The 12,222-nt window shown below is 39.8% G+C and overlaps 1 protein-coding gene across 1 annotated transcript in view; it reads right to left on the bottom strand.

Annotated features, from left to right (window-relative positions):
• UBE2Q2 (ubiquitin conjugating enzyme E2 Q2) overlaps positions 1–12,222 on the bottom strand; it is a 41,909-nt gene that overhangs the window by 6,070 nt on the left and 23,617 nt on the right. The window contains exons 6-7 of the mRNA XM_084293701.1: positions 6,926–7,010; positions 1,224–1,284 (exon numbers count right to left, since the gene is read on the bottom strand). Coding sequence (XP_084149827.1) covers positions 1,224–1,284; positions 6,926–7,010 — 146 coding nt within the window. The remainder of the gene's footprint in view (positions 1–1,223; positions 1,285–6,925; positions 7,011–12,222) is intronic.

The raw sequence follows: 12,222 nt of genomic DNA, 5'->3' as shown, positions 1-12,222 counted from the left end.
GAGCAGTAACTTTAATTATCTTAAACTCACTGGAAATGTATGGACCAAGAGAAAAAACATTTAAGGAAAAGGCTATAGCGATCTAGTTTTCAGTAGACTTAGTGAATCCTCCATGAAGTACGTGATCAGAGGTCTGGATCAGATGTTAAATGTAACCTGCATCCGCAGAAGTACTGAAGCTGGCACTTTCTGCTCTCAGCAGAATTTCAACAATTTTGTTAAAAAACGCTGGTGGCAAGCACCCGGAACATTAATTCAGACACTACAGGGTTACTCCAACCCAGGCACTGACACCCCATACAATTTTATGAGACTAGTCAAAAACGCCTGTAACAAGCCAAAAGATTAGTTAAAGGGACCACGGGAGTCCCATCCTCTACTATAGGTGAAGCTTACAAACCATTGCAGAGTTACTTGAGCAGTTTAGTTTGTCCTCATCCCACAGCTGAAAAGCTGTATCAGAAAAAAAAAATCTCTCCATGCTTAGAAACCTACCACTTCCAGTCATAGCCAGCAGCAGGCCAGTTAAGAATTACTTGTTCCAGTGACAAGAATGTTCTGTAGGCTAAAGGGCTCTTTTCTCTCTGATATTTACCCCTCAACTAGACCGTAGGTAGATCATTTGTTTACAGACACTTTTTGCTGGGATGAAGAAATGTAATTCTTCATATTGTTATAGGGTTAGGTTTATATACAATGCCTTGGGTTGGAAAGGATCTTAAGGATCACTTAGTTTCAGCCCCCTGCAATAAGCAGGGACACCCCTCACCAGACCAGGTAAGAACCCTATGTGCCTGCTCAACTGCAGAAATAACAAACTGAATCAGTTCTGTTCCTTCGTATGTCTTATAAGAAACTACAACTTGCATTTTCTTTAAAAAAAAAAAAAAAAAAAAAAAAAAAAAAGTTCCAGACAAAGAACTTAACCACTTGAAGTTTCATATTTTAGAGTAATTTTAGGAGAATTGGACAGTAATAAGTGTTATGGTGATACACACAGAGCTGACTGTGCAAAGTGTTTTTGTGTTCTTTTTTTGGTAGTTGTTTTTTCTTACCAGCTCAATTATCAGCTTCCATCTCTGAATGCATTTTGGTATAGCAGAACTGCAGCTGCACGCTATTCTTTAAGTCTTTGGCTAGAGATTCTCATTCATCAAAACTAGAATTTCCAAAGCAGTATTAAAATGGATTCTTCAGAACATGAAAAAAGTTCAAGAACTTACTTTAGAAGCTTAACATGCCATTCATACAAGCTGTCATTTACCAGTTCCACTGAATATATCCCTGTGGAAACATTAGATAGGATTAGCTATGCACTAACATTTTAGAAAGGCAACATTTAGCATAAACTACTCCTTGCTTTTAAGTGCAAATACTATCAGTAGATGTAAGCAATGGGTGAGATACTGAGGCACATCCTTTCTCCAACAGCAGAAGCACTTCTGAGCAACTACAAGGGAAAAAAGTTCTGTCACTTACGTATTAAAAAAATGACGTGTATCAGAACGCTTTTCTGGCTTCTAGACCCTCTTCCCCCAGCCCAGTTCCCCTTCCAATTTTACATAGCTGGAACTACAGCTTGCTTAGTACTTGGTATAAATGTTGCACCCAGCAAATGACCAGCCCACTTCTGAAACACTTAACACACAGACCAAGCCCAGTTTCTCTCCACTACTGGCAGACCACGACAGGACACGAACAGTGTATGGAGTGAGAGCCCGAGGACAGAACTGCATTGGATGAAACACTTCCAACAGATGACCAGACAAGCCTGGAAACTTCAAAGATGCATCAACAGAACAGCTGCCCAACTGTTACCCACAATTTATGTGCTAGTCCTTCAACTCTACCAGTTACCAGGAGCCCTGTGTTTCACTAGCTGCTTCTCTGATGGAACTTCTGCTGGTCCTACAGAGCTGCGTCGTGCTTAAGCCTGAAGTTGTAAAACAGTTCTTCAGAGATGCACGCCGTTCAGGACTGACAAGAATGCAGCCTTAACACACGAGTAAGATACTTAATCAACCTTCCAAGCACCCAAATGTTGACCTGAGCAGTATTTATACATCCTCCTGAACAGCAGCAGGGGGTTGCTCACTGTTTTGATATGGAAGCTTTTTAACAGCACTGTCCATAGCTGATTTCAGTTGTTCTTGCTATTTTGTTTTTAAATAGTCAAGAGATGTTATTTGGAACCATCTCAGATGTTTTTTCCTTAATTGAGGAAAAAAATACAGGAAGAAGAGTTACTCTCAAGAAGTATTTCTGCTAACCATTTACATACTGGTTCCTGATAGCTCCTCGAAGTGGGGAAGGCAATCAATGTGGGTTCTCCTCTTAACACAAGGGAAGTGGGTTCTGGTGGTGATAGTGGTGGTTTGTTTTATTCCTCTAAGAGGCTATCCACAGAGGAGATAATCATATATATATAATATTTTTTTTTGAAAAAAAAAAAAAAAGAAAAAAAAAAGGAACACAACAGAACCACAAAGCAAGCCAGAGATTAGGAGATAAAAAGGTAGTATGGAAAACAACCCCTTGGGAACAGACACCATTTCTTGCTTACAGCAACCTTACTGTAACTAAAAATAAACCACATACAGTATTTGGGTAAAAGTAATGATATGAACAACAGAGCCACTAAAGACACAAATAGATATTATTTCACTTAAATATAAACAAATTATTCTTCATCCCTCCCCATCCTCCCAAAATAAGTTAAGATCTTTAAGAATTTTTTATATGAAGTAACCAAATTTCCCCATTTTGTATTTGGAAACAACAGATAATTCTTACTTTGGAGAACTTCCAATTCCCGTTATCCAAAAGATTAATAAGTTCTGTTTAACTTACAGCAGAATCATTTAATTTGCTGGAATATTTTTTGCTTGCATTAGCTTATGTGAGGTTTATGAGAGAAGGGTTCTCGGTTTTTAAGGGTAGTTCAACTACATTTTACAGGTAGGTCAGCAACTCTCCCGTTGCCAGCAAGCCTCTAGCTGTATTTTGCTTTTGCTTGAGCTCCAACAGCACGATTTAAATCACTGAAGAAACTTTGGTTTTAAAATGGATACTATCTATCTTGAACACACACCCTTAGCTGAAGATCACAAAATCACCTAGGTTGGAAGAGGCCTCCAAGATCACCTAGTCCAATCTCTGACCTAGCACTAATAAGTCCTCCACTAAACCGTATCCCTAAGCTCTACATCTAAACGTCTTTTAAAGACCTCCAGGGATGGTGACTCCACTGCTTCCCCGGGAAGCCCGTTCCAATGCCTAACAACCCTTTTGGTAAAGAAGTTCTTCCTAATATCCAACCTAAAACTCCACTGGTGCAATTTTAGCCCATTCCTCTCCCACCCCCCAAAAAAAGAAGCACTGACATAACCCCTGAGAATCGGCAAGAGCTGTTTATTGCCGGGACATCTTGCAGGCAAACCTGTGGGATGTCTGTGGTGTTTGGTGGCTCCAAGCTAACGCTTGTGATGGAGCCTGAGCAACGAGTAGGGGGCTCGCCGGGCACTCCTGTGATGTTGCTGGTGCTCTCGGATGGCAGAGCACAAAGACGTGCCGCAGTAGCCCCAGGTCTCTTCTGGCCAAGGTGGACCCACTTCCATCCCTTCTTCCACATCTGGTGGATCCAGCTCCATGGGCTCTGTGGTGTTGGGCAGAAGGCTAAGCCAGTCCTTGCCCGGGACTGCCCAGACAGGATGCCTTCCATCCGGAATGTTCTCAGGCCCCCGATGGAGCAGCCCACGCGTGGCCAAAAGCGGCTGTGTTGGGAGCGGCCTGGAAGATGCCCTCACGTGGACAAGGAGGGGGTTGGGGGGGGGTGAGGGCCCCTTTTCTGGGGCTGGCTCCCCTGGGCCATTTGGCTTGCCAGAGAGAAAGGCTGCCCCTCGGCCATGGGGACTGCCCTGCACCTCCCATCCTGTGTCCTGGGTTTATTTTTTAACACTGTTTTTTTAGACAATTTCATTCTATTCTTATGCTACTTTTTAGAATAGTTTAACAGAGCAGAAGATTTTAAAGAACTACTACTAAATGTATTGCTTACTTTAGAAGTCCCAGTGCTGTCCTACTGTCAATGACAGAATGGTTTGGGCTGGAAGGGACCTTAAAGATCATCTAATTCCACGTCATGGGCAGGGACACCTCCCACCAGCCCAGGCTGCCCCAAGCCTCATCCAGACTGGCCTTGGGCACTGCCAGGGGATAGATAGGGCAGCCACAGCTTCTCTGGGCAGCCTGAGCCAGGGCCTCATCATTGTCATTATGAAGAATTTCTTCCTACTATCTAACCTAAATCTACCCTTTTTTAGTTTAAAACCATTACTCCTTGTCTTATCACCACATTCCCTGACAATCCTGAAAGTACGTAACCTCAGAGAGGCTAAATAAAACGATCCCTATGCAACCTTTAATCTTCTGGCTTATATTACAAAAAATGAAACCAGCCTTAAATTACCTTGCAACAGTTACCACAACCTTAACGTATCACAGTGATTCCCTTTGTGTGCTCATAGCAAGAACTTCAAACTACAGGAAAAATAACCCAGGAAGAAGGCACTCAGATCAAAACCCCGGGGGTGAGGGGGAGAATTCGTTATCTATCATGCCCCTGCTCACATGGTGACAGCTGTCTGACAGCAAAACACAGAACCAGGCTATAAAAACAGGAGTTGTTTGCAAAGGAGAGGAACTGATACTTAATTTACTGAAGCCCTAAGACTAAATGAACCAGAAGGAATGAATCCAGGTGTCTCATAACAAGTAGCAACGTTTACTGACAATTTAATAAGCAGATCAGTAGGATAGTGAAATTTTAGAGATTTCCAGTTTAACGAGGGAAACTACTCTGATCAGACATTTATTTATACAGGGAGATTTGAAGAAATGGAGTTACAGAAGTCCAGGTAAACAAGACAGCTCCTTGACTAGGATAGACTGAGATTACAAAATAGTCTTACTTTGTTCTGTGAGACTGCTAGGAAGTGGCACGGGATTATATTGTGTTACAGGAAAGAGTATGTCATTTAGCTCCTTAAAAATGCATAATTTTTGCCATAGAGGGCACTAATACTTCTTCCCATAAAGAACATCAAATTCCTACAGCTTAGAATAAAAAAACGAAACAGAATAAAATAGTTCAGGAAGTGATTCAAAACACCACTCAAAGTGTTTGGAGGACCCCCCACTGGCATTTTATCAAGAAAGCTATGGTAGTTCCTTGGACTTGGGAATTCTTTCACTTGACTTCTTTAACACTTTTCAGGACTCCACACAGGGTGTCCAATTGCAGTCTGTTTAGATATTCCTGAGTCATAAGCTAATAATAAGTTACCATAATCATCTTTCAGTATCTCATCTTGCTCAACTGTAAAGAAAGCTGTTCTTTTCCTTGTCATTTAGAGTGTGCTTTCTAACATGAGCGGTTTAGTCTTCTGTAACTACTTAAGACTTGCAATTGATCTGAAGCCCAGAAATGGCATTATTTAAGCAACATGAATCCTCACCTCGAAACACCTGTTACAGAGGCTCCTGGCTGTCCCTTTGGCAGTATCTATGTCATTATGCACTGTACAGTTTTTCATCAGATTTTTATACTCAATCCTTGTTCTGTCCATATAAGCAAACCATGATCACATACAGGCAGTAAAGCATCCCCCAAGACTTACTGCAGAACTATTTCTAGGCTCTTCCTTAACCCTACTCATCCATTCTCTATCACACAGATGATGATTAGGATATACTGGCAAGGACTCAGTTGAGATAAAACCTGAGAGTATGAGGCTACATTAGATCAACAGTAAATTATAATCAAATTTATACTTCAAACATTTTATCACTGTCCACAGTATTTAAAGCACATAAAACTACCCAAAAGGTAATCATATCAAATAAAAACAGAAGCCTATTGCTTCTTTAACTGTCTTTCTACACAGAAATTAAAATCCCATAGCCACCGAACAAGAGTTAAACCCACTAGAAACAAACTAGGGGAGTAATTCAGACAAGTACAAGATAGAGGATTAAAGTTTAGACTGACTTTCTAATCCGGCACTCCTCCTGTTCACATCCTGGCCTGCACCAGCAGGTTCTCATTCCTGGCTGCAGTGATGGAGTTGGCTATTGGGCTGACCTACAGGAATACAACTTGCCTGAAATGTATGTAACTTCTACTTCTTGCACAATTATTCTCATATAATTCAACATGCTGTTTCCTTTGCTGGGCTAGTTTAGACATAGCCCTTATATAGAGCAGCCAAGAGAACAGCCAACCACCTACCTACAGAAAGCTAGTCAATGCTTGTTAACCAAACAAATTTAAAAGACAAACTTCTTTTCTCTTGTCATTTGTATCCTTATTCTGAGGAATACATGGAGCTCAGGATCAGATTAGCATCACGACAAAATAATGCAACTAACAGGAGGGTAATCAAGGTTAAATCTTGCATAATAGCAAAACCTTCTGCTGTTAAACACAAATTCCTCCACAGCAAGCATATTCTTTGTTAGAGTGCCACCCACCAGGACATGCTCACAGCTTTTGCCCTGTACCTGGAGAGATAAATTTCAGGCAGTTCTGAAAATTCAAGAACTCCCACAGTAGTCATCAAAAGCTGTACTTTGTAGTCATCCACCCCAAGAGCATTCCCATAGTTATATCAATCCTGTTAATTCTGGTATGAAGGTTTACATAACAAAAAGGAAGAACATTTCAGAAGATATGTATCCTGACTTCCTTTCTCTTCATAAATACACTGTTATATATAGTTAGCTTATATATAACTTATCTATGCATTTTCACATCTATAAATATATACACATATACACACAAGTACAAAACACAGGATTACAGGAAGTATTTCCACGAGAATTCTTTTAAAATGCATTTTAAGAAGGGAAATCTGAAGCATGTTACCTGTTTTATAACTCTGTGATCTATATATATCCCTGAGTTCTTTCATAAGTCGATCTGAAGCCTGAACTGACCCAGAGACTGCACCCTGAAACAAACAAGAAAGACTTCAAATAAGCAAAAAGTAATACTGATAAACAGCTTTATTTTCATTACAAAGTTATGCTATCTTGAGTGTATTAAGAATATTTTAATTTCTGTATTAGCATTAGATTTTCAAGAAGTTACATATTCTAGTGAGCAAAGAAACACGATGCTCTCTCAATAGCAGCTCTGTAATATATATATCACTACATGGTATAGGTGATACCATACAAACTTTTAAGCAAGCTACAATGACAGGTATATTTTTCCATAAAGGAATTCAATCCCTTTGGCATTTTGACTTTGAGCACTAAAGGAAAAAAAAGCTAAGATTATTGCTAAGTATAAGCTTCTGCACATAAGGTTTTACTGTTTTCTCAGAAGTGTGTTTTTATGTGGCTAGGGAACAAGACACAGGAGCTGTGTACCCACTACAGAACACCAGCTTCTGGAAGAGGCAAGACCAACCTATATATTTAGAAAATGCCAAACAAAACCAACACTTACTTGCAATAGAGAGAAAAGCAATCAACACCTATATAGAGCAAGACTAGGTAAGCAAGCTTTAAGTACCTAATATTTTGTCACGATTTGTCACAGTTCTTGCAGTTTACACAACGAGAGCGGAAATCTCTTCTGTTCTTTTAGAGCTCAGTACTGGATTGCTCAGTATCTCAGACTTGCTTAGAACTAAACATACGATTTCTGACCCTGGTATTTCAACCTGAGTAGCAATGTACCAAAGGCAAAAACCACCTTCAAGTGACAGGCATACAAAATATGACATGCTCTAAAAAAACACCAGTAATTCGCCAATTAACGAACACACCAGTTATCACGTAACTGATGTCTACTAATACGGCCAATTGCCGGATTGCATACATTCTGCACAGGTAACCAATACTGACAGTTCTGTGACCAGAGTATTAACCATCTTGTCTCAGCTCTACAAGCTTTGAAGGGAGGTCACTACTCTTTCATCTTATACACTTACTGTGTTTATTTAGAATAAACACAATGGTCAAAAGTACAGAGGTTACTCTCTGCAACTCCATTTCAAAGCTAGAGGGAAAATTTTTTAAACTAAACCTTAGATGTTACCTAATGACTCTCCTTATATATTCCACTTGGAATACCAATTAACATTTTAGACTTCTGGATGATGCCAGGACAAAAACTTAGCATTACAAGACTTAAAACATGGAAGATGCATGAGGATTCCAGATAAAGTAAAGGAGCTATCAACCCTGACCCTTGAAAACTTAAAAATCATTTGTTTTTCTTAGCTTTCACCAGAAGTAGGTTTTTCAAAAGAAGATTATTTCCTGAGATTCATGCAGTTCTCTGCTGCTGCTTGGATCTCAGTCACTTCCACTGAAATGCAAGCTAATACATATGGCTCATCAGCATAGTTTCACGTAAAAAAAAAAAAATAAAAAAAAAATAGAATAAAGTTAAGTTCAGCCTCTCAGTATGAAGTCCTGAGTGATTAGTTTAAGTCTATTTTTCTGCTCCAAAAATCCAGAGAGACTGGTTCCCTCAGTTTCCTTTCAGATGCTATAAACATTCACAGACTGATCTTATTTGGACAGAAGTGTCAGAGAGGTATTCTTCCACCAGGGAGGAATCTGAAACAGACAGGACCACTGCCTTATACCAGAAATGCCATCCCTGTTTGCCTGGAATCAAAAGTATACTATATATCCCACAACTGTAGGATCAAATTATTTCTTAAGGATTAAAGACCAATAATTGTTACATGATACGATAGCCAGTTACTTGAAACTAAAGCCTCCACGTGCTCCTTTGTCTTCTCTATTCAGCAGCAGCATCTAATATGCTTAGCTTCACACTATAACCTGCAGACTACTCTTTTAGGCTATTCATTTTCATGTTACACTGGATGTTACACAGATAGCTGAAATTTCACTCATTTTCTTAATGGATAGATATGAAGAATGAGCTTTGTAATTGAATATGCAAATAATAACCAACTCCTTTCAACTGATTAAATAAAGCCCACGTAAAGACAGGGCTCAAGAGAAGTCATTTCTCCGTTTACTGAAGCACCTGCCTGAACGCCTAAGCAAGCCTCAGACTTCGTCTGGAAGAGTTTCTCCACCCAGGAGTTTCCTGTTGGGCTGCCCACACCTTATAGAGCAATATAAAAGTTAGACTTGACCCTCTGATGAATCCATACACTGCAGATCAGTAATATGTGATCAAGTAAGAGTCTAGGAAGCTTAACCAAAAAAAAAATTAGCATAGGAGCTTAATTTACCTGCTCTGAACTACTCTGGGAGGACACTAAAGACTGAGCCTAGGGAGATGAACCGTTATACCCGATGGCAGCATTAACGCTAAATGCCGCTGCTGTGAAACAAAGCCCTCATTACAGTGACAATTTTGATGGATTTTTTTTTTTTTTATAACTGATATTAAACTGCTGTTTAGAAGAGAACTATTTGCATCACACCATTGCAAGTTACAGTAAAGCAGTAAATTAAGCTTCAGCCGTAATGATACTAAAATGAAAAACATTACCTTTCAATAACTCCCTATGTGCAAGTTACAAAGACTGAATTCAGATAGAAGTAAGTATCCTTCTGGAAAAGTGACTTCACTTTTCAAAGGAGAGGAAACTCCCATTTATCCAATCATGAGAGCAAGATTTACAGCTGCCTTAGAAATAACTGGTCAGTCACAGGATGTGGCAGGTATCTGTTCATGTGGATTTGGTGCCAAGAGACAAGAGCAGAAAAGCACGGCCATTTGATCTGTAAGCTGAAAGTTTCAAAGAACTACTGGATAAGCTCCCGAGTGACTTTTTTTTCCTGTAAAGTAAAAGAACAGGCTCAGAAAGTCTCGCACCATCATCCTGTCCTGTGCAAGCACACTGTTTATGAGGTGGTTCTACAGAACAACAGGTAAGTAACTGAAGAAATCCTTGCTAAAGGGTGTAAACATTTACATGGACAACATTCCATTTGCTGAGGGTTGCATGAGATAGATACATCTGGTGCAGGAATTCCCTGAGCCAAAAACTGTTGGACATGAAAAATACCCATTAGATGCACCACTACAAGCTGGCCCTGTTCTCGAACTCTCCCCCTAAGGGAACGTGCTTCTGCCACCACTGGAAATGGGAATCTTTCGTTTGAGCCAGTATAAGCATTACTTTTTTCAGAAGTGCTTCTTATCTTCACAAGTGCTTTAGGGGGAACATATACATTTGAGTAAAACTAGGGCTTCAGAACAGAGCATTCACAAGTCAGTAGTGCTCACCTAACCATGCAGAAATCACTGCCCATGCCACTGCTTCAGCTGTCTGCTGCATTTAGCCTCTAATGATGCATTCTGCAGCCTCAGTTCTTTTGCTTTGCACATTCCTTTTTGTCCTTCCCTCCTCTCAAAACACAACCACAGTCTGTTGCTTGAGTTATCCAAGGCACGAGGTGCAATTCACTGCAGTGTTAAACCCAAATACCAGATTGCCTGTTTTCTGTCTGACCAGAGATACATTGCACACCTCAGAACAACACAGTAAAATGTCTCACAATACATTTCAGACAATTCAGCTGTGTTTATCAAGTAACTTTTGGTATTGCAAACAAAAACCAAGCAAATAAAAAAGGAAATTCCCACAAAACAATGAATGCAAAAGTGCTTTGGAAGACAAGTTCCCTCTAGCATTACTTGACGGTCTCGGTATTTGTGCAAACTACATTAATTCCTGGAAGTTAAAGCAGGTTCATATTTCAAGGATTAAGCTGAAAATGGAAGTGACACCTTAGGATTCATAAAGCCCAAAGATTAAAGCACAGGCATTTGAGACTTGTAAAGGAAAGCGCATAAACTCCTCAGAAGGAAATCTAAAAGGTTAACAGCATTATCTAAATAAGAAAAACATTCGTCTCTAAATGACTAAGTGGGGAGAGAACTCTGAAAAGCAAGCAGCAGCAAGTCATCAAATATTTAATGATTCCAGTTCAAAGACCTTTTTTAATTCCCAGTAAGCAAGCGATTCTTTAAAGGTATTAACATGTCAAGAGGAGGGTTAAATTTTGCTCCATGTTACATACTGTACTTCAAGTCAAATTAAAGGTTATTTCTTGATACTGGCAAGAATAACATTAGGGATACCGCCAAGGAAAAGAACATGTTTACAAAATTAGCAGATACATATTCTTCTGAACTTATATAAAAGACACAAACCCTTTAAAAAAAAAAAAAAAAAAAGAAAAAAGTATTATGTCTTTAACCTATTAGGAGGGTGCAAAATTGGGACTGTGTGCACTCATCTCCTATGGAAATCCTTAATATGATCGCTAACCTTCAGCCTTCTCTTCAGCCAAGGTGAGAAGACAATCCATGGACTTAGGCCAAAGAAGGTGTAAAGAAATTGAAGTCTTCTGGTTGCATTTGGCATTAGTCAAAGCCCTACATCAGGCTTCACATTCCCTCTTGCAACAAAAGCATGTAAGTGGCATGGGTTTTATTTTACTTCCCTCTGCTGACAGACTAAAGTATACTAAAAGAGCTGTAGTGTGCGTGAAAAACAGACTCTGCTTAGGTAGTACACCTCAGTCCCTGAAACACATGCTGTCCTTTAAGAAAACCCACTGAAAGGCTGTAGAGATTTACACTTCACTTTACCTTAGGATGCCGAGCAAACTGCTGCTATCTTAGAGACTGTATTCTGTTACAAGCTCCCCGTTTTGGCAGCAGCAAAGTGCATTTAAGTGCTACTAGGTTAGTTCTTTCCTGGGTCAGTGGTACAACTACCGTTTTCAGCTCTCAAGTGTTAAGGGTAAAACCTCACAAGTCCATTGAGAAATTATTTAACCAGAGCAGCTATTTCTGGTGACCCACAAAATTACCACAGTTCCTCAGCAGCAGCTGAATACCCTGTTCCCTGTACTCAGCTGACCTTGTTTATGCACCAGCATCAACGAGAGTGTCTTGGCATGAGAAAAAGCTATTATGTAAGTTGAATCTGCTGTTGTCAAACAAACAAACAAAAAAAAACAAACAGCAGTGTTCATCTCAGCTTCGCTAGATGTGGAAGGAAAAAAACAAAGGAAAGGTAAGATCTGCCAAATAGGAAAGAAGAAATAGCAAAAGAAAATCTGCAGTTTTAAGGGGCTTTCTACGCCAAAGAAAAACAGTGACACTGCAAAAACCTTCAGTTCTACTGCAATTTAGATGACAGAAAG

The sequence above is a fragment of the Netta rufina genome, assembly GCF_964035555.1.
Source record: "Netta rufina genome assembly, chromosome: 11".
Classification (NCBI taxonomy): Eukaryota; Metazoa; Chordata; class Aves; order Anseriformes; family Anatidae; genus Netta; species Netta rufina.
Note: the sequence above shows the minus strand (reverse complement) of the source record. Positions and strands in the feature narration are given on the sequence as shown.